The 23,133-nt window shown below is 40.0% G+C and overlaps 1 protein-coding gene across 20 annotated transcripts in view; it reads left to right on the top strand.

Annotated features, from left to right (window-relative positions):
- LOC140460175 (clathrin coat assembly protein AP180-like) overlaps positions 1-23,133 on the top strand; it is a 227,114-nt gene that overhangs the window by 142,394 nt on the left and 61,587 nt on the right. For 15 of the 20 annotated variants that reach the window (XM_072554567.1, XM_072554634.1, XM_072554621.1 and 12 more), the window contains 4 exons: positions 2,643-2,752; positions 10,387-10,487; positions 15,419-15,433; positions 15,592-15,750. In XM_072554567.1, coding sequence (XP_072410668.1) covers positions 2,643-2,752; positions 10,387-10,487; positions 15,419-15,433; positions 15,592-15,750 — 385 coding nt within the window. The remainder of the gene's footprint in view (positions 1-2,642; positions 2,753-10,386; positions 10,488-15,418; positions 15,434-15,591; positions 15,751-23,133) is intronic. The other 5 variants (XM_072554578.1, XM_072554655.1, XM_072554703.1 and 2 more) reach the window with 2 other exon arrangements.

Raw genomic sequence — 23,133 nt, 5'->3', positions numbered from 1 at the left:
CTAAGAGAGCAGGAAATGGTTTAAGCACTTGTTAAATACTAGCTGTTACATTAGAACGTCTATCTGGTCTGAGCTTGCATAATTAAGAGGTGTTAGTCCTTTTGTCTTTAAAGTTAGTAATGTTAGTAAAAATATTAATCCGATATGATCTAAATAGGTGAGAAATTATGCGTGTACTAAATAAAAGTATGCAGGATATTAAACTGATCTCCCCAGCTTGGTGGTGGTATGTAATTTACTATTGTCGGTTTTGACATTCATTCGTGTAGTTTCACAGAAATGCTGTTTTGATCGTAAGTCTCTTAAAGGAGGTGGCAGTGCTATTTAATATGTATTTAAACAGCACACACTAGTGGAGGAAACTGTTTGATGTTCTGCAATCTATTACAACCTGTTATAGTATTGAGTGAGTTATGGGTGACACAATGGCACATTAGGCATTGTTCTGAGTAAAAACAATGACTGCAGATGCTGGAAACCAGATTCTGGATTAGTGGTGCTGGAAGAGCACAGCAGTTCAGGCAGCATCCAAGGAGCTTCGAAATCGACGTTTCGGGCAAAAGCCCTTCATCTGAGTAGGTTACATATTAACACTTATTCAGGGTTAATGTTCGATACAGAAACAGGTCTAAACACTGCTTGCAGTACGGGGCCAATAAGAATTGAAAGGTGTAAAGGAGCAATAATGGGTTGGAAGGGATGTTTTAATTCAGTTTCTCTTGTAATAGTAAAATGAATGAATGGAAATGCAATATAGTAAATATAGTGTGTTTGAGTGAGTTGGTAAAGTGAATTATAGAACAATATCTCTCAATACTATGAACAGTAGTCTTGTGAATTTCTTGAATGTCATCTCAATAGTTATGTTCATTTGGTCACCTGCCCAAAAACCCTGCCTTGTTGCACATCAGTACATCTGAGAATATATTCATTCTTGCTTGGGTCCACAACATATTCTCTGAAACTAATCTGAATACTCTGAATTCTTTCTCATGGCTTGCTTTGCCAGTCTGACTCCCATGCTTAACATGCTGTCTTATTTGCAGTTCACCTTCAATTGTGCAAACACATCTTTATTCTAAATCTGCTGAGAGATCTATGTTGAAGCTTTTTGTTATCATCACTTGCCCTCCATGGATGTTATACTAGTACAGCAGGTAATTTTCTATCTTCAGACCATCTTCACTCCACAAAGGGTTGCTACTGACCTAACATTATCTTTGCTGCTGGTGTTGATTGTCAAAGAGTTGAAATGTTGTTCTTGTGCCTATGGTATCTCATCCTCTGTTATCAACTTTAAACCTGCTATAAATATTTGTTCTGCAGGCAGCTTTAACTGAAACAAAAATGCTTCAGTAAGTTGGAAAAGGTTGTACACTTCCTCTCGTGTCAATATTTGATTCTGCTTGCTATCTTTGTTGATTTGTCACCGAAATGATCTTCAGTGGTAGGAATGGAAAACATTTCACTCTCATTGCAGTATAGTCACAGAATTCCTTGTGAGGAGAAAAATATCTCGACCAATTGCCCAACAGTGGTTCATTCCTGAGTGTTCTCCTGCTCCTCTTCAAATAACCATGGCATAAATTGGATTCTCTTGCCTCCTTAACTGCCTCTTGGAAATAGTTGAACACCTTCTGCTTGTAGAATGTTGAGGTCAAGATTTGCATATAGGCATAAATAAGAAGAGTTGGTGGAAATTCATGTCCGCATTCTCAACTCTGTTGCAGTTATTTTGAACATACTTTTAATCCTGAGTGTTATGCCAGTTGGACCGTGTTATTGCAACTCAGTAGGCTGTTCTATTTCTGTAGACCTTGTACTTCAGCTGATCAGGCACTGACATTCATCTTTATATCAATCTTTAACAATTTGGCGAACAAAGTTTGGCCAGCTAATTGTTCTCAGAGTGGATTCGAGTTGTTCATTAGGTCTGTGTAGAAGTCCCAATGCTGCTGACTCAGCAGATTTGCATGGGAAATTACGTTTTCCTCGTGACAATAGTCTTCATCTGTAACCTTTTTAAAAACTTTCCTGAGCATCGTTCAAAACCTCCTGTTCTATCTTACTGAAATTTAATAGTTCCTTGGGAAAAGTTCAAGGATCAAAAACCATCTCTAACTATTGGGTAGCCAATAAATTGAATCCCCAATTCACGACTGATCCTCCCCTTTCCACCCAATTCGACCCTGGTCAGAGCTCATGCCTCTACTGTCCCTGTGTCGGTCCACTTCTCTCACTTCTGCCATGTTTTCTCACTTACTCGTGTGCTCTCTCACTGCTTATGCTGTCATGCTCTGAGGACATTCAAGGATATATGTCTGAATTCATGAGATCTTCGTGTTCTGCCTTATTCCCAATCAAGCCAGTATGACCACCTCCGATTGGGCGAAGGTCAATGCTGTGTCCAGTATGTCCCTTTCAGAACCATTGTCTTATGCACAGATAGTGGAGCTCAAATGCTTGGAAATGTTTCTTTCATTAAAATTACTCGATTAAAAACATTAAGTTAAAGTATGGACAAAAATGACTCTGCAAATAATAATTTCTGAGCTTGAACAATTTTACTTTGTTAGTATTTCAAGAAACTAGTTTCACTACTTTGTTCACAAATGTTTTTCCATGTACTTTTCTCCTTCCAGGGTTCACCAGAAAACACTGGATCATCCCCTACTTGTAGTCCAGCAAAGGTGGCCGATACGTCTGCGGTAGTCGATTTGTTTTCACCCCCACCCTCTGTAGCTCCAACAAAGTAAGTCTGTTCTTGAGCTAAAACATTCTGTTATAATACTGGACCTTTTGTCTCTTGACCTTATTATGCTGCTTATCTTATTAAAATTTAGAACAATTACTTGTCAGCTTGAAACATATCTGTTTTGTTTGTGTTGTATAAAGATAACAGGGGTTACAGATCAAAGTTTTGGTGGGGGGGGGTGCGGAAAAGGGGCCTGCAGGTAGAGGAATCTGGCTAACTGCATGGATTAGTAAAAATGGCAGGACAAGTAGAGAGTGGTAACTAATGCATGCAGGATCTTTGGCTGAGATAATGAAGCATGGAGTACAAAAGCAAGGCAATGTTGAACCTGTATAATACCGTTGTTAGACTTCAACTGGAGGATTATGTACAGATCTAGACACCAAAAAAGGATGCACACGTATTGGAGAGAGTACAGAAGTGTTTTCCAAGAATGGTTCCTGGAATAAGACTTTTTATTTATGAGGATAGATTGACTAAGTTGGGATAGTTCTCCTTAGAGAGAAGTCGTCAAAGTTAGAGATCTCCTAGAGATGTTTGATATTGTGAGCAGGTTGGATAGAGAGAAACTATTCCCACTCCTATAAGGACAAGAGGGCATGAATTTAATGTGATGTGCAAAGAAGCCAGGGTAAAGTGAGTAAAAACTTAGCGAGTGGTTATGGTGTGGAATGCATTGCCTAGAAGAGTGGTGGAAGCAGGTTCGGTTGAGGCATTCAAAAATGCATTTGTGTTGATTATTTAGATCGGAGAGATGTGCAAGGGTACAGGGAGAAAAGCAGCAGATTGGCACTTGTAATGATCCAGTGTAGGTGTGATAGGCCAAATGGCTTCCTTCCGCATCATAGCAATTCTGAGACATGTTACTGTATGTATTGATGTGCCATGTTGTAAAGCTATAACACTCCAATTTAGATGAATTTAGATTGTCTCGTTTGGGTCCCTATTAAATATTTCAGTTCTCTTGAGACTTTTCTCAACATTAGCATGCTTAATTAAGGTCATCTTTAGCTGTAGTTTGAGTGAAGATAATATGTATCCTATGCATTCAGAAGTGGTGGAAATCAAGTACTTGAAAAGACCAAGATTATTTGAGTTCACCTTTTTGTGGATAGATTTTGAGCAACATTTTAGTATTTTCCATCCTTTCAGCTGTTTGTGAGCAAACCATGCACATTGGTGTCTATGTGCTGAGAACCTTTTAACTGTGTTGCTGGAATGCTTCCATTTGTTTCTATCCCCCACAGTCTGAATTATCGTTTAGGACTCTGGGGTTTTTTTTTTAAAATGTTATATGCAAAGTACTTAATGTACTTTGCACATGGAGTTAACTTGTTCGTGTTTTGAATTTTTATATTAGATATTTGTGTTCAGTTAAACTTCACGATTCCTTTTCATGAGCAAGTGTCCACTCTCTGCAACATAATATTCAATGGGTGTAAAACAGATTTTACAGGTCAAACAGATTCCTCTTGTCACCTCTACTCAGTGCATAAAGCTCATGAATTTTTTTGCCCTTTTAAGTTAGGGTAGCATTTTTGCTACAACCTGTTTGCAAGTGTATTTATTCCAGTTGTAGTTTAACTGGCTACGATTCAATGCACACTTTTTTTTGTGATTTGTATATGTATACCAATTTGGTATAGAAAAGTTAAGTCACCATTTTTGCATTAGCAATCAAAAATTGATCTTTGAACTCATCCTTTATGTGGTAGTTTGCTGCTGACTTACAAGCATTTCTATCCCATTTGAATTCATTATGACTTCAAATGATTCTCAAACTAAGCAAAATATAAACCCATGTTGTAACTCTGGACTACAGACCTATCATCGAATGAGTTAAGACATCATACCCACTTCCCTTTCACATAACAGATGTAATTATTCCCTTGGTTCTCAAAACAAAGCCTTTAAAGGAAGTGGTGGAGGCTAGTACAATTGCAACATTTAAAAGGCATCTGGATGGGTATATGAATAGGAATGGTTTGGAGGGAATTGGGCTGGGTGCTGGCAGATGGGAAGGTTGGTTTAGGATATCTGGTTGGCATGGATGGGTTGGACCGAAGGGTCTGTTTCCATGCTGTACATCTTTGCCTCTGACTCTATAAATGCTAACAAAAATTCAGTTTGCTGCTACAATAAAGTTCACGATGCCTCCTAAATTGTGTTTGAATTGAATGGTTTCACCCTCTTTCTGTTTTTAAAAAAATATCTGCCTCACCTGGAAGAATTAATTTGATGGTTGTTAACTTTGTTTTTAATGCAGTAAGCTGTAAAAATATTACATAAGTGATACAAAAACTAACTGCAGGTGCTGGATGTCTGAAGTATGAAACAAATTCTGAAAATACTCAGATTAAACGCCATTTGTGAAGGGAGAAGTAAAATTGAAAGATCTCTGGTCAATAACCTTGCATTACAACTGCTTATCTGAAACATTTACCTGTTTTTCTCCATGTTTGTAGAGTTGAAGACTGTCAATGTGTTCTGCTTTTACTTAGATGGTCTGTGTTGTAAGACTCTAAGGAGTCTGAAATAATAATTCAGACTGTTGAGACTGGGTGTCTCAGAATCAGAAACATCCAAGTTTCATCTGTTCTGAGTTAGCTGATTAGCAATCACTAAGTGATCTAGTTTGAAAACCTTGAGCAACAGAGGGAATAAATAAAAACAAGTTCCCTAGTTCCTGTTTAGTGAGCCTGCTTGAACTGTTATGACCTTGAGTGAGAAAAGGAACAGATGCTGATATGACATACCCCATGGAGGAATAACATGCTGACTCTCAAGGCTCTCAAATTAAAAATTCTATCGGAAGGCTTATTAGTCCCAAACTTGAGTCCCAACTCAGTCCAAACTTTTGAATTTCAATTTCCTGATGTTCAAACCTGAAAAACAGTATATTGCATTTCACAATAAGAAAAATGCCAAGCTAAGGGATGGTACAGAGCTGATTTATCAGCTTAATCCTTTGGCAAAAATTGTAATTGGAGTCCCTGCTAAAATTCACATTGCTCATGAGTTGGAACCCTGCTGTTTGTCTTGCCCTTGCAATAATTGCACTTACAATTAATTATAACTTGCATTCATGTGTAATTTGCAGATCGAGTTAAAGTTCAATTCTTGATGGAACATTTCACATCCAGATGCTGATTTAAAATTTGTGCTATTTTAGTAGTAGTATTAATATTAATTGGATTGATGCAATTAACATGATTGTTATAGTCATTTGGTGGTATAGAACTTGAATATTGAGAAAATGTTGTCAAAGCTTTTATCGGGGCAGTTCACAAGAATGAGTGAAGAGGAAAAGTATAGAGCATTTGACATTACAGAGTGCAGCAGTTAACAATTGAGTTATATGATTCCTTCGTGTGTAAAGATTATACAGGGCGTGCATTTTGATAGCAGTGCGGAGCCCACGTGCTCATGTGACAGTGCTAGCCTATTCACCAATGCACCAAAGAAGCCACATATATCTGCACTGCAGCACTACATAATGGCAGTCTAAACTCATCACCATTACATAAATCGATTATTAATTGAACTTATGAACTTAGCAACCCAGGTGGTTGAGTTCCATTTTTAACACTGCCATATATGCCCAAATGGGTGGTGTTATCATGATATCCCCATTAGGCCCAGGTCTTGCAAACATTTTTAGTTTAATTCTGTGAAAAGAGTCTTTGACAGAGTGACACCAAACCACCTACTACTTCCATATTTGACATGTTGATGGTAGGTTTGCTACATTTGAATCTGCAGCTGCATGGAACAATTTCCTTACTCATCTACACTCATTGTCAGCTTGCTTTCTTCAATGTCCTTGTTCAGAAATTGGCCAGGGGGTTCTTTCTCGAACACCGACATATCTTCACAGGTCACTGGGATTCCTATAGTTCTCTGCAGAACTATAGATTCACTTGCAAGACAACTTAAAATACTGTCCAAACCACAATCACATTTGGTATAAAATAGATGTGCCAGAATGATCCTGATCAGGTCATTTCCCACTGTAAATCCTGCAAACCTCATGAAAGACTCTAAGGTATTTTGAACTCTTATTTTTAAAAAAATCTCCAGTCTACTTAAGAATACTCCGGAACATGAAGTATCTCTAAAGTTTAAGCAATCGGTGAAGTGAATTATTTTACAATTTGGAGGCTTCGCCCGGAGGCCCACTGCAGATGGTACCTAATAGGGTGACGAAACATCTGGAAATGAACCTTCCAGCTCAGTGAGCAAACCTACATCCATTACAATTTTACTATTCAGTAGCAGTAAGAGTGGTGTTCAGTGACTTGATACTGCTATCAAACAAAGTTGTGTTCTGCCTATAATACAAGGTAGTAATGTTGTAGATTAATTTTAGTGCCAGTATGCTGCCAGGTATGCAAGTCATACATTTCAAAGACTGTTGGATTTTTTTTTTCAAGCAACATACTCCATTCAGCAGTTAATAACAAGTAAACTATTGACGTACACAATCGCCCGACGTTTGCAAAACACTCAATAGATTAGATTAGATGACTTACAGTGTGGAAACAGGCCCTTCGGCCCAACAAGTCCACACCGCCCCGCCGAAGCGCAACCCACCCATACCCTTACACCTACCCCTACGGGCAATTTAGCATGGCCAATTCACCTGACCTGCACATCTTTGGAGTGTGGGAGGAAACCAGAGCACCCGGAGGAAACCCACGCAGACACGGGGAGAATGTGCAAACTCCACACAGACAGTCACCTGAGGCGGGATAATCCAACATTTGTGTGATCTGCCATTGAATGACATTTGCTGGATAATCCTGTGTGTGGAAAGAATTAAGTAGATGACCAATTTTGAATTGTCAGTCAAGTTTAGTATGGCACACAAGTACACACTGAAACTATATAAACTAAAATTCTGTGCCCTGTTACTTGTGGATTGGACATGTACACTCGTTGCACCTGTTTCAACTCTACAAAGTAATTGCAACCATTTGCTGATCCATTTTGAAAGGCAAAGTCCTGACCAATTAGAGCTAATCTGTTTCATTTAAGATCTAAACAAAGCTTGGCAGTTAACTGTCAATTGTTAACTGCAACATTCTCCACAGCAACACCTCGACCAGAGTCCACTTGCCAACCAGTCAATACATTCTTTTAAAATAGATATTGGTTTCCCCTTTTCATTTGTAGTTTTGCACGTTGTCCTGATGAATGATGAAAGCAATGACAAAATTGCTTTTCTTTCAACAGTTATTAATTTACCTGTATTTTGCTCCAGCTTTATTTTGCTTAGATGATTTTTTTTAACCAAACCTTGCATTGCTTTGTTGTTTACTGCTATGAATAAACTTGTAGCAAAGAAATCCATTTGTTTCCCATTGTCCTGCATAATTTTAAATGAGAAGGAGAATTGCATGAAGAAACAACATGCAAATGCTGTTGATGTCAACAAAAATGCAGTGTGATGTCCACACTTGCTATTATCTTAATGTCCACATTGAAATGTCCACAACCCCTTAACTAGTCTTTCCCACTTTCACATTGCAAGAATAGTTGGGACTCCTCTTTAGGTTGATGGCTCTTTCTTAGTCAAGGAAGTCTTTGTGAAAGGGGCTATGCAAATTGTAGCCAGTTCAGATAGTTGATACTGATGTGGACTAAACGTTTCTGAGGTATTTGCAAGAGCTTGTTTTCAATAATATGAGAAAGTATTACCTGGGCAGAACATGGAACCTCTATGTAGTACAGCAGGTGCATAGGGTAGTAACTGACATCATATGGGCATCACAGCTTTTAAGAGTAAACCCACATTTGGGAGAGGGAGGGGACACCACACACACACGCACACGCACACGCACACAACAGGCGACCGGCGACGAGCTCCGCTCTTCCATATCCCCTAGTCCTCCGAGCGCTTGTATAACGCTGTCATGTCTGAAGCACCGCCACGTAACCCCTACCATCTATCATCATAGGTTCAGTGTTTGGCTTTAGATGTTTTGTACCAACCATCCCGGCTCTGCATACTTAAGAATATCATTCAACTGGCCATGTTAATAAATTTAAAATATGAAGGTAAATTTTTAATTTCAAATCTTCTCATTCACACTCCTCTCTGTCTCTGTGTCTCTTTCTCTCTCTGTCCGTCTGTCTCTCTGCCTGCCCCCCCCCCCCCCCCTCTCTCTCTCCGCCTGGCCCCCCCCCCTCTCTCTCTCTCTCTGCCTGGCCCCCCCCTCCCTCTCTCTCTGCCTGGCCCCCCCCTCTCTCTCTCTCTCTCTGCCTGGCCCCCCCCCTCTCTCTCTCTCTCTCTGCCTGGCCCCCCCCTCTCTCTCTCTCTCTCTGCCTGGCCCCCCCCTCTCTCTCTCTCTCTCTCTCTGCCTGGCCCCCCCCCCCTCTCTCTCTCTCTCTGCCTGGCCCCCCCCTCTCTCTCTCTCTCTCTGCCTGGCCCCCCCCTCTCTCTCTCTCTCTCTCTCTCTGCCTGGCCCCCCCCTCTCTCTCTCTCTCTCTCTGCCTGGCCCCCCCCTCTCTCTCTCTGCCTCTCTCCGCCCCTTGGGGGGACAAAAACATTGTTTCAGCCTTGAACATAATTATTCCCCTTCAGAAGCACTCCCTAGGGACAGGTGTCCCCAGGTGGGAGTAAGTGGCAATAGTTAGATCATGCATTAAAATGACACATTGGATAGTTTTTGTATTAATCTGTGTGTAGGCCTTCATTGGTTACTGACGTTGGCAGTCACAAGTGTGTCCACGCTGCTATTTTCCAATAGGGGTAATTCTTGTCAGGCCCTGAACTACATGGCTTTGTTGAGCAAGTTGTAAAAATTGTGAGATTGACGTCGAGAGCAGAATGTCCCGTTTTCCGAACAAATGTTAAATCGTAAATGACGGTTTTTACCAGACTCTGTCTAGTCGTCTATTTGTATGTGTTATTACGTCACCTTGCCTTACTGATGTGCAGTTTCCCATTCTCTCACAGCTGGATGGACACTACATGGTGATTAATGACGACTTGAAAGTCAGGGTGGTTTTCTGGCATGTGTTACTCCACACTGCCATAAAGCACCAACCTTTCAGGGAATGCTCCATGAGCAATGACCGCACACGTACCACATGCACATCTCCTTGGCTAAAGTGGGATAACAATTTGCTTCTGACCAATGTAGAGCAAATAAAACAACTGCACGGGGCAACTGCAATCTGCCAGCAGTTGACTGGGTGCACAGCTAGACTTTTAAGTGGCACCAGTGCTTGGTATTCCAGAAGATCCCAGCAGTAGCCAGTATTTCCACCTCTGATGAGTAAGCGCATGTACTAACTGGGATGCCAGAAGGTCACGATGCATAGATAATGAGGCAAGTTTGGAAAGAGAGCACAAAAAAACTCATTCTGGCTTGCAGAGAAAAACCCTCCATTAAACTTACCAAAAGTGACACCTGCTGAATCTTATTAGAAATCAGCTTTTATTTTTGAGGCTTATCTATTTGAATATAACATAAAACCATCTTCAGACCAAGGTCTGCTGTCAGGAAAGAGTCCAGATTAGTTGTAGTTACTAGTTATTATAGTTACAATGATTTTATATCTAAATTTGAAATAAGTCTTTTGATTTTTAATGATTTATAATAATGTTTCCTTTTCCCCTCCAGTGCATCTAAGTTATCCAGTGATCTTCTTGATCTACAGCCAGATTTTACATCTCCAGTGCAATCAACAGTGACGACTAATCAGCCATCCAGTGCTTGGGGAGGTGAGAATGGGGCATTGCAAGAAAGGCTTTTAATCCACTGACAAATTATCTTTTCTCTTTGAAGTTATGATAATATGCTGGTAATGAACCCTTCTGGTTCTCTCTCTTTGCTGATATTGATTTCTGAAGAAGCTTTCTATTGGAATTAGTACTGTATTGTGAATTTTCAGGTATAATTCTTTGATATGGATTTTTTAAAATTTAAGTCAATGCAGGGTAAGACATCTATTTATAACCAGAATTTTAAGAACACCGTGATTAATTGGGAGAACTAGATCTTACACACACATTTGACTTTGTTTCCCTGCTCATTTTTGAGTATTTTTTTCATTTGGTCATTAGACCACTTCTAAAACTTTGAAGATACGCAACCTTAAATAATTTCAAGCTTTCAGTATTCTTTTATGTTCGTTTAAATAGCAGTATTAAATAAATCCAGTTTAATACAAAACAAAATCCCACTTAAAAGATTTTTAGCCTATTAAGCCAAATTAAATAGGCTGTAAAATGAAATGTAGCATCTCAATTTCAGAACACTTGCTTTTCAAGTGTTTCATCTTTTTTTTTCTTGCTGAATTTCACTTGTTTTTCTTGAGTACGTTGGTTTGTGATTTGACAAAGCAAGGATTGAAATGGCAGTGCTTAGAAGCACGATACAAATTGGGAAAATCGATACAATAGCCATATTAAATAATGCTACGGTGGCAGATTCTAAATTTTGGACAGTAGTAAGTTGTCAGTTACGAGGTAATGAGGACAGGGATAGGAGGATAGAGCAGATTAATGCATGGCTGAGGAGCTGTTGCAGGGGAGAAGGGTCCACATTTTTGGATCATTGAAATCTCTTCTGAGGTAGAAGTGACCTGTCCAAGAAGGATGGATTGCACCTGAATTGGAAGGGGACTAACTGGCAGGAAGATTTGCGGGAGCTGCTTGGGAGGATGTAAACTATTAAGGTGGGGAGAGGGGTAGGGGCTGGGAAGCAGGAAGCTATTGAGGAAAGAGATCAGTCTGAGACTAGTACAGTTGGTGAAACGAGCAAGTCAAACAGTCAAGGCAAGCAGCAACAAAGCAGAGAACGAGGTAAACGAAACTGCATTTATTTCAGTGCAAGAGGTGTAACAGGGAAGGCAAATGAACTCTTGGCATAGTTAGGAATAGGGGGCTGGATATCCTAGCAAGTACAGAGCTGTGGTTCAGAGATGGACAGGACTAGTAGCTTAATGTTCCAGGACACACACGCTATCGGAGTGAAAGAAAGCGGGGTGGCATTTTTGATAAGGGATAACATTACAGCTGTACTTAAGATATTCCTGGAATACGTCCATGGAAGTTGTTTGGGTGGACCTGAAATGAGAAAGGGGTGATTGCCTTATTGGAATTGTTCTATAGACCTCCCAGTAAGTCAGCAGGAAATTGAAAAACTAATTTGTAAGGCGATCTCCATTATCTGTAAGTGTTAATGGTAGGGGATTTTAACTTCGACTGGGATTGCCGTAGTGTTAAGATGGAGAGGAACTAAGTGTGTACAAGAAAATTTCCTAATTCGGGAAGTGGATGTACCGACTTGAGAAGGTGCAATACTTGTCCTACCTTTAGGAAATGAGGCAGGACAAGTGACTGAGGTGTCAATAGGGGTGCACTTTGGGTTAGCAACCATAATGCTATTAGTTTTAAAGGTGATGGAAAAGGATAGACCGGATCTAAAAGTTCAAGCTCTAATTTGGAGGAAGGCCTATTTTGACAGTATTAGGCAAGAACTTTCAAAAGTTTATTGGATGTGGATGTTCACAAATAAAGGAATGGCTAGAAAATGGGAAACATTCAAAATGAGATAATGAGAGTTCAGAGACTTTATATTCCTGTTAGGGTGAAAGATAAGGCTGGCTGCTGAAGAAAATGCATGATGACGAGAGAAATTGAGGTTTTAGTTAAGAAAAAGTAGGAAGCATACATCAGATATTAATCCTTAGAGTATATAGGCAGAAGGAGTGTACTTAAGAGGGAAATCAGGAGAGCAAAAAAAGGGGCCATGAGGTAACTTTGGCAAATAGGGTGAAGGAGATTCCAAGGGATTTTACAAATTCATTAAGGACAAAAGAGTAACTAGAGAGAGAATAAGACCCCTCAAAGATCAGCAAGACTGCCTTTCTGTGGCAATGCAGGAAATGCGAGAGATACTAAACAAGTATTTTCCACCAGTGTTTAATGTGAAGAAGAACGTGGAAGATACAGAATGTGGGGAAATAAATGGTGGCATCTTAAAAATGTCCATATTACAGAGGTGGTGGTGCTGGATGTTGTAAAATGCATAAAAGTGGATAAATCTGCAGGTGTAACCTAGAACTCTGTGGGAAGCTAGGGAAGTGATTGTAGAGCCCCTTGCTGAGGTATTTGGATCATCAATAGTCACCAGTGAGGTGCCGGAAGACTGGAGGTTGGCGAACGTGGTCCCACTGTTTAAGGTGATCAGGAAAAGCCAGAGAACTATAGACCGGTGAGCCTGACATGTTGGTGGGCACATTGTTGGAGGGAATCCTGAGGGACAGGATTTACATATATAAGGCAGGGGCTGATTAGGGATAGTCAGCATGGCTTTGTGTGTGGCAAATCATGTCTCGCTAACTTGATTGAGTTTTTGACGAAGTAACAAAGAGTATTGATGAGGGCAGAGCGGTAGATGTGATCTATATGGACTTCAAAGAGGCATTTGACAAGGTTCCTCGTGGTACACTGGTTAGCAAGGTTAGATCATGTGGATTACACTGAGAACTGGCCATTTGGATACAGAACTGGGTTGAAGATAGAAGACAGGGTGGTGGTGGAGGATTGCTTTTCAGACTGGAAAACTGTGACCAATGGTGTGTCCCAAGGATTGGTGCTCGGTCCATTGCTTTTCGTCATTGATAGAAATTATGTGCATGTGAACATTGGATGTATAATTAGTATGTTTGCAGATAACATCAAATTTGGAGGTGTAGTGGACAGTGAAGAAAGTTCTGGAGAGTACAACGGGATCTTAATCAGATGGGCCAGTGGGCCAAGGAGTGGCAGATGGAGTTTAATTTTGATAAATGTGAGATGCTGCACTTTGGAAAGGCAAAACTGGGCAGGACGTATACACATAATGCTAAGATCCTGGTGAGTGGTGCTGAACAAAGAGACCTTGGAGTTCAAGTCCATTATTCCTTGAAAGTGGAGTCACAGTAGATAGGATAGTGAAGAAGGCATTTAATATGCTTTTCTTTATTGGTCAGAACATTGAGTTTAGGAGTTGGCAGGTCATCACGTTGTGGCTGTACAGGATATTAGTTAGGTCACTTTGAGTATTGCGTGGAATTCTGGTCTCCCTCCTATCAGAGGAATGTTTTGAAACTTGAAAGGGTTCAGAAAAGATTTATAGGGATGTTGCCAGGGTTGGAGGATTTGAGCTGAATAGGTTTGGGCTATTTTCCCTGGAGCGTCAGGGGCTGAGAGGTGACGTTATAGAGATTTATAAAATCATGAGGGGCATGGATAGGATAAATAGATAATGTCTTTTCCCTGGGGTGGGGGGGGGGGGAGGGGAGAGTCCCGAGCTAGAGGGCATAGGTTTAGGGTGAGAGGGGAAAGATCTAAGGGGCAACCTTCCCACACAAAGGGTGGTACCTGTATGGAGTGAGCTGCCAGAGGAAGTGGAGGAGGCTTGTACAAATACCATATTTAAAAGACATCTGGGTGGGTACATGAATAGGAAGGGTTTGAGGGATATGTGCTGGGCGCTGGCAAGTGGAATGAGGTTAGGTTGGGATATCTGGTCAACATGGACGAGTTGGACCGGAGGGTTTGTTTCTGTACTGTACAACTGACTCTGACTATAAATAGTATGCGTTGTGATATTGAATCCGTATCATATCACTTTAGACATCTCTCAGGGTTCTGTTTTCCAATTTGATGATTAAGCTATCTGCAATTGTTACCTACTGATTTACGGTCTTGGCAGTGCTCAATGTCATAGCAAAATACAGATTGATAATTTAGTTACAGTATACTTGGCATTAGCAGTAATGTTTTTGGAATGTTCAAATATGGCATTTCAAGAAAAAATATGCAGACTTCATACATATCAAACAGTATCTGTTGCATAGTATATCATAAATGTGTTGTGTTACTTACTGCATTACGGGCTATGTTCACTGCTGTAAAACTGTAACATACAAATGAATAAAAATTGAATTCCTGTGTGTGGCATGAACAAGCAACCTTTCTGATGCTATCAAATATAGAAATTTATTGTACTGGTAATAATATATTTGAAACCTTTAAACTTTTCAGGTAAGGTTGAAATGATAAACCTGTTGACATGATCACTTTAAGTCATTTTAGATTCTGTCAGTTACTTAACATCTCATTTCAAGCCTTTTAGCCCACCACATCTATGCTGATTATGATGTCATTCTAAATGAATCCCATCAGGTTGCACAAGACCCATGTGCCCCTCTCTTCCTTATCTGTTCATGTGTCTGCCTAAATGCCACTGACATATCTGCTTCTACCGCCTGTCTGGTAATGTGTTCCAAGTTGTGTCTGTTTTTCTTTAAAAAAAACTTTCTTTGAAAGAAAAGATTATTTAGGAGTTCTATTTTGCCATCTAGTTTTAAAATTTCAGGTGGCATCAATTTGTGGTTTTATTCTGAAACGTCAGTAAACTAACAAATAATTTGCAAGAATTTTGATAATTTTGGGTGAAAAGGATGATATGGTAATATTGAATGTTGCGTTGTTTGTGGTACTGTCGGTAAATAATTTTAACTTGGCTGTTATACATGAGCTTAAGAGGAAAACTGTCCCAAAAATCCTTATGTTATTGATGTTCTTTGAATACAAATGAGACCATTTTTGAACCATTATCTCTTTACACTTTCTTTAATCTGCGTCATTGCAATGGACAGATCTTTTAGGTGAAGGTGAGTAATTTAATATATTTTCAAATTCGTTAACATTTTCTCGCAATTACATCATTAATGGTAGCATTGTTTGGTAAACTACATGATTGGAATTTGGCTTCAAGTGAACGTTTTTATCGGTTTTCTTCCACTTCTTACTTTTGCTACTCGTAATACAGATTCTTTGACTTCTCCTGCCCTCCCTAATGCCTCTGAGGCACAACCTTCTGATCCATTTGTAGCAGAAGCCTCCCTGACCACTCCTCCTACAACCGCTGAAACTCCTACACCTGCTCCTGCTACTACAGCAACAACCAGTGATTTGGATCTTTTTGGAGGTCAGTTCAGGTGTTTTTGCCTCTTTTATCCATGATACAGGTGTTTGCACAATAGGAAGGATTTTAGCTCATGCATTAAGAATTTCTGCACTTTACTTGACTACAGTTGATAAAAGAAATACCTGCTGTTGTCATGTTGAACTGTTGTTTGTTGAAAGTAAATGATGATTGTGAATGTTTGGTCAAATCTTCTGCAAAACCAAATGACCTGAATTTTTAAATGATCTTCACAATTCTCATATGTGAGCCACCTTGGCATGCATTTTATGTGGCAAAACATTACAACCTTTTGTTGGTATGTTTAGGATGGCAATGGGGGGGGGGGATTCGCAATAAAATTTCCCAGAAGCCTTCATGCTTCCCTCCCACTTATTGGCTACTGAGACTGTCATTTCATACTCAACCTCCATTTTTGACTGTTTAAAAGTTCAAGAAAATGTTGAAACCTTGACAGATCACACTGTTCTAAGACTCTTTTGGGAATGAAGGTGAGGGTGCTTTACTCAAAATCCGTTCTTCCACCCCCAGTCCCATATGTCTGCCTCTACAGGTACTTCCTTCCACCCTGGTCTCCTCTTCAACGTCCCCACTTGCCTGGCTCTCCATTTTCTCCAGTATACATCTGGACTTAGGAACTTTGAATTACAGGGCTATTGCCGTCCTAGTCCTGGCCACTGCTGCAACTAATTGCTCAGACAACAGCAATCCAATCTGATTGGGTGTCAGCTCTCAAGGCCGGACTTGCACTTAAGTGAGGAAAATCTAATCTTGATTGTTAAGACACCTTAAGAGTGCCTCCGACTCCAAGCTTACTTTTTCAATCGTGACTTTCACCCACCCTCCGAGGACTCCTTCTCCCACCTCAAACATACTCCATCCTCTTAGACACCCCATCCTGATTTGTTACCCGTCCTTGACCTCTTCATCTTCAACTGCTGCCGTGACATTGACCACCTCAACATGTCCACCCCTCTCACCCCAGTCAAACTTCTCACCCTCCAAGTGCAGCCCTCCACTTCAAACCCAACTTCACCATTAAATCAGCGGACAAGGTGGGACACAGTGGTAGTTTGGTGCACAGACCTCTACGTTGCTGAAGCCAGGTACCAACTCACTTCCTCCGACCGCCCCCTCAACCACGACTTCACTTCCCATCAACAAACCATCATCTCCCAGACCATTGGCAACCTCATCACCTCGGGAACATTCCTGATGAGAAGCTTTTGCCCGAAATGTCAACACTCCTGCTCTTTAGATGCTGCCTGACCTGTGCTTTTCCAGCGCCACACTTTTTGACACCTTAAGAGTTGCAAATGTACCCACTGTATAGAAATTTGTTTGAACACAGACCTCTGTATAAAAGGAAAAAGTTGATTTTGTTGCGATTACTTTTGAGGGAATTTATAAAAATATTAACTGGTCTATTAGGATTTTCCTACTTTTTAAAGTCTACTACTGAGAGTCAATGAAACCTAGCAAAGCAAAAAAAACTGTCAGGTAGCATCTTTGGAGAGAGAAGCAATTTGTAGAGCAAATGCTAGACCTTCAAAATGGCTGTTTTAAAATGTAAATTAAAATTTTGAATCCTGAACCTTCACTACCTCTAACTTCTTTCGAGGTGGGGCATGACCAAGAAAACAATACCCTCCCAAGAGGCAAGGTAGTAATTTAAGTATTCAAATGAGGCAGCATGCTCATTTGAACCATTAGTTCCAACATAATTCTGCTGGCTGAGTTTTTGTTTCCCTTGGGAAACCTAACATTTACACAGGAAGCCAGGCTCTGAAGTCCAGGAGGTGAGTGACTTTCCTCTGTGAATCCATCTATCTGCTTAATAAGCCCCATGAGTACCTCTGCAAGCTAGCCAATTTTCATGGCTCTCCATATTTGAATATTGATCTGCTTCTGACCTCTGATTTCCCCTGACCACAGCCTTTGGTCTGTCTCTTATCTCTAGCATTGTCCAGATAAAGGCCCAATCTTCCTCGGTCTTCTCTGTTTCTTGACAGTGACTTTGTGCTGAGGACCTGTAACGTTGACCAGTTGTGGCTTGCTAAAGGATTCAGGATTCAGGATTCAGTAGATCCTGCGGGATTTCTGATAGGCTTGTTTTTCTAGATTCCATGCTGTTGGTCCTTTTCAGTTTCCTGAGATTGACAGCCTAATGCTTCAGATCAATTCAATTTTATCACACATTGAAACATTTGACCATTCAATCCTTCGAGCCTGCTCTGCCATTCAACATGATCATGGCTGATCATCAAGCACAATGGTCTGATCCTGTCCTCCTCTTCACCTGCCCAAAATATATCCCTTTAGCTGCAAGAGCTATATCTATCTCCTTTTTGAAAATGCACAATGACATAGTGTCAACCACTTCTGTGGAAATGAAATCCAGAGGCTCACCACTTTCTGGGTGAAGAACTTTCTCGTCATCTCAGCCACCACCACGGCCATCATTGGGAACATCCATCCTGTGACTATCCTGCTTTGTTCTGTTCGAATTTTATAAGTTTCTGAGATTTTCTTTGTTTTTCTAAAATCCAGTGAATTCAATTCTAAAGAATGCAATCCCTCCTCATATGTCAGGCCCACCATCCCAGGAATCAATTTGATAAACCTTTGCTGCACTTCCTCTATAGCAAGAAATATCCTCCCTCAGATAAGGGAACCAAACCGTGCACAATATTCCAGGTGTGGCCTAACCCGTGCGAGACCTCCTTATTCCTCTTGGATCTTCTGTGCTTTGGGGGCCATTATATGTTTTGCCTGCTGCACCTGCACGTTTGCCTTCAGTGACTGATGCATGAAGATACCAGGTCTCATTGAACATTTCTCCCTCTCAATTTACAGACATTCAAATAATAATCTGCCTTCCTGTATTTGCTACCAAAGATGAATAACTGCACATTTATCTACATGCTACTGCATCTACCGTGTGTTTGCCCATGTATTCAGCCCATCCAAGTTGCACTGTAACATCTCTGCATCCTCATCTCAGTTCACACAGCTTTCTGTCATCTACATCAGGGCATATATCAAAATAATGTTAGTTTAATGGAAGGCATTAGAACAAGGTTTTTACAAAGGATTGATTAGCTGTCAGAAATGAGAAACTAAACACATTTTTTTTGTCTTTTTTTTTGTTGCACAAGTACCTTTTAAACCACTTTAGAAACATAGAAAATTGAAACAGATTTAGGCCAATAGCCCTTTAAAACCTGCTCTACCATTCAATATGATCATCCAACTCAGTACCCTATTCCTGCTTTCTCTCCATCTCCTTTGATCTCTTTGGCCCTCGGTACTATATCTGACTCCTCCTCTTGAAAGCATTTGACATTTTGGCCTTAAGGGCCATCCAGTAGTTCCTTGCTGGTTTTCTGTGCCTGTTCTTTTTGTAAGGTTTGTGATGTAACTTTTCTAGTTGATGCTCAGTGTAGAGTCCTTTTGTAAAATGCTGTTTCATGCTATTGATGAACACCAATTATGACAAGAATATAGTCATAATAGACCAGTCAATGTAAATGCATTGGAATAACTATCATTGTTTAAAGTGTGGAATGTGTGAGCAGTAGGAAAATGCAGGTCCTGTATGATTTTGCTTAAATGAAACATACTTTTCAAACCTGTCCTTTTACAATAAAATTCTTTGCAACTGGGCTAGTTAAGCCCGTAAATTAGAAAAGTGGACTCAAAAGTTTGACTAAGCACACAATAGCTTCAGTTGTATTTTCACTAAATAATGACTTTTATTCCATTCCTGCACAAGATAAGCATTCTGGAAGTCTTAACCTGACCATAGCTTTTGTAAGTTCATTAACTAACATTGCTAATATGTAAGAAATAATATTTCACATCTCGTGTTTGTAGTTGGAAAAAAAATCACTCAACAAAAGTGCTATAAATATATCTTGTGCACTTGTTAATTATGTCTGCTTTCAGGGAAACAATATAATGCAGGACATTCCGTCTTAATACAGAATAAGTCTTTTTTTTTAAGCAGTTCTTTTAAATTCTGGTGTAAAACCAAACCGCTTGCAAGTTGTTGACTGAAAGCTATGTAATGTCCTATTGTTAGTTCTATGTGAGAAGTTAAATTGAAGCTCATTAAATGATAAAATCTGGAGACTTGTCGATGCTGTTGTCGTACTGATCTATAGGTAAAGTTTGTGGCGTGTTAACTGTTGCCATGCCAACACAAGTTGAATATAATGCCCTGCTTTCTTTGCTGCATTGGCCTGTATATGCAAGCACTGTACAGTTTTAATCCACTACTATGAATTGGCAACAAAAACAGCTTTTTTTATTGTTGCCACGTGTCTCAAGCTACTTCGAGTATTATCAAATAAAAATCTAGCTGAGCAAAGAGACATCAGGATAAGTAATCAAAAGTGTTGTGAAAAACAATATGAAGAAATAGAGATGTTTTAGAGCTTGAAGTCTCTACAGCTGAAAGTAAAACTAGCAAACGTGGGATAAAGGGTGCTAGGCTGCATAAGGTGGAATGGAAGGTGCACCGTTCTCAGGACTATAGAATTTGAAATGACATATGGGCAGCACCCCTTTTGATGGATTTAGATTAGATTCCCTACAGTGTGAAAACAGGCCCTTCAGCCCAACAAGTCCACACCGACCCTCTGAAGAGTAACCCACCCAGACCCATTTCCCTCTGACTAATGCACCTAATACTATGGGCAATTTCGCATGGCCAATTCACCTGAGCTGCACATCTTTGGACTGTTGGAGGAAACCGGAGGAAACCCACTCAGACACTGGGAGAATGTGCAAACTCCACATACAGTTGCCTGAGGCTGGAATCAAATCTGGGACCCTGGCGCTGAGGCAGCAGTGCTAACCACTGGGCCACCGTGCTGCGCCTAAAATTGTACTTCCCATACCAGGAGTCGAACCCGGGCTGCCTGGTGAAAATTAGGAATCCTAACCGCTAGACCATATGGGAAGATGAGCATGAGGATTAGAATTTTTAAGATTGAGTATGTCATGGATGAATTAAGTTAAAAATTTTACAACACAAGGTTATAGTCCCAACAGGTTTATTTGGAAGCACTCGCTTTCGGAGTGCTGTTCCTTCAGGTGATTGTAGAGATGAATTAGTTGGTGAGCGTCAGGATATAGAAAGCTGAGGTTTGGATGACCTCACTTTTACGGAGTAAAGCAAATGTGATGAACATGGGAGCAGTAAGTTCTAATTTTTAAGTGTGGGTGAGTGCTTCAGCCATGATGGGCTATACATGGAAAGCAAGGTTATGAAATTGGAAATATTTGGTGTTGACAGTGGGGGGAAAAGAGGGATGAGTGTGATTTGGGCATGAATTTGAGGAAAATGTAAGTTTTGAACTTGAAGAGAAAAAAGTTTGGTGATTGGATGGTAGTTTGCTTGAACAATGTGGTCAAGGGAGAGTATTTTAAGAGGAAGGGGCTTAAAGCAAATTTGTAAAGGAGGGCAGCAGGACCAGTGAAGAGGAAACGCTTTACAATATTACCAACATGAAATCCTGGAAGGCGGCTCTGATGAAGTGTCCTGTAGACTCTCAACATTAGCTTGCTGTTTTTCCATGGTTGCTGTCTGACCCACTGTGATGTCCAGACTTTCTTGTTTTCAGTGCAGATTCCAGCATCTGCAATAATTTGCTTCTACAAGGCAATATTTTGTTGGAATAGGATTGTGAAAGATGATCATGGATCTCCTAGACAAGTTGAGCTTAGAACAAAGAGTGGAAAGTGAGGGTTCAGTGCTGAGGCTGTTGGAGAAAACCTTTGGGAAGTTTAACTGTAGGTCAGTGGAAGGATGCAACAAAAGCAATAGAACAAATGATTCCAATCTTAGTGATGCAAGTTTAAAAATAAATCCTAATTTATTTTGAAGGTGAGGATAGAGGAAACTCATGTAGGATTAAAGACTAACTTTACATATGTATGGAATTTTAATTTGTTGTGCAGAGCTATCCAGTATCAAGATCCTGGAATGTCATTTACATCTATTATTTCTGACAGTAAGGCAGTATTACATGAAATTCAACACCATGTAAAGTGATATATGGAATGGAAATGAGGACAGTCAAATTAAGATGAATAAACTTCTGAAGGGGGAATAGGAACTGAGCACTGAGAATATTGTGTGAAGTTTGGGTCTCTTTCATAAAGTAAGAATGCACATCCATTGAAGGCAGTTGAGAAGTTCCACAAGACTAATTCCTGGGACGAAGAGGTTATCTTATTTGGAACTGTTGAGCAGGTTGGTTAATTTTCATTGGAGTTTGGATGAATGAGATCTTTTTTGCTTAAAAGCCTAAGATAGTGAAGAATTCAAATTTGTGAGATTCTAAGGATGTATGACAGGATTAATGTTGAGAGGACGCTTTCCCTCATGAAGGATTCTAGAATTAGAGGGAAAATTTGTTTTTTTTTTAGAAAACACTCTTCACTTTTAAAACTGAAGTCTTTTGTCCAAGGACTGAGGGGCTTCTGTGATGGGTGTTGAAGACCATCGACTTTGATTTTCCTCTAGTATATAATTGGAGAAAATTTCTGCGCATTCAATACTTGACATCTGATGAGCAGTATGGCAAATCAGATTTGTTCGAGAGCTGCAAAATCCCTGTTCACATGAAAGCCGACATAGTATTTTTCGATATTGTTGTGTCCCAGCTGATGGTACTAATTAACAAGTCAAGTCCCAGAGTGAAACCTGGCTTGATGGATTCAATTTTTTTTTGTTTAGTTAGTTAACATAGTTGGTAATTGAAATATTCACACAAGGCTGCAGATTTTCTTCAACAAAAACAGGAGTTTGTCTGTGATTCTTTTAAAATGCAAACTAAATAGAGAAGAGAATTATAATCTTCTACAAGGCATTCAAAGTTTTTCAATCTTTTCCAACACACTCCATTACAGAGTCAATTCTAAAGAAATAATACCCCATCTAAACTCTTAAGTGGAAACTTAGATTCTTGATGAATCATTTCCAAATCTCTAAACATGAACATTTCACACAGTTGACAGTTTAAACTTTCTCAGTTCAAGTAACTTGCAATTTTCTAATCAAATTCTCCTGGTTGGGAAACTTCTCAAACTGACCTCTTCTGCTGAATTCTGTTAATTGTACTGAACGTCCAGGAGAGAAGCTAAACTTGCTTCTAAATTCAATACTGATGTCTTCTAAATTAAAATAAATAAAATACTTAATTCTGTATTCTTCTGAAATTAAAACAAAGACCTTGCATGTCGCTCACCAAAACTGCTCAGACATCACGTTCCAAACAACAGGTACTATTCGGAAGGACAAGTGTGATAGATCCATGGGAACACCACTGCAGGTTCCTCTCCAAGTCACTTGCACCATCCCGACTTGGAGGTGGA

Source organism: Chiloscyllium punctatum, chromosome 3 (assembly GCF_047496795.1).
Source record: "Chiloscyllium punctatum isolate Juve2018m chromosome 3, sChiPun1.3, whole genome shotgun sequence".
Lineage (NCBI taxonomy): Eukaryota > Metazoa > Chordata > Chondrichthyes > Orectolobiformes > Hemiscylliidae > Chiloscyllium > Chiloscyllium punctatum.
This window is presented reverse-complemented; position numbering and strand designations above follow the sequence as displayed.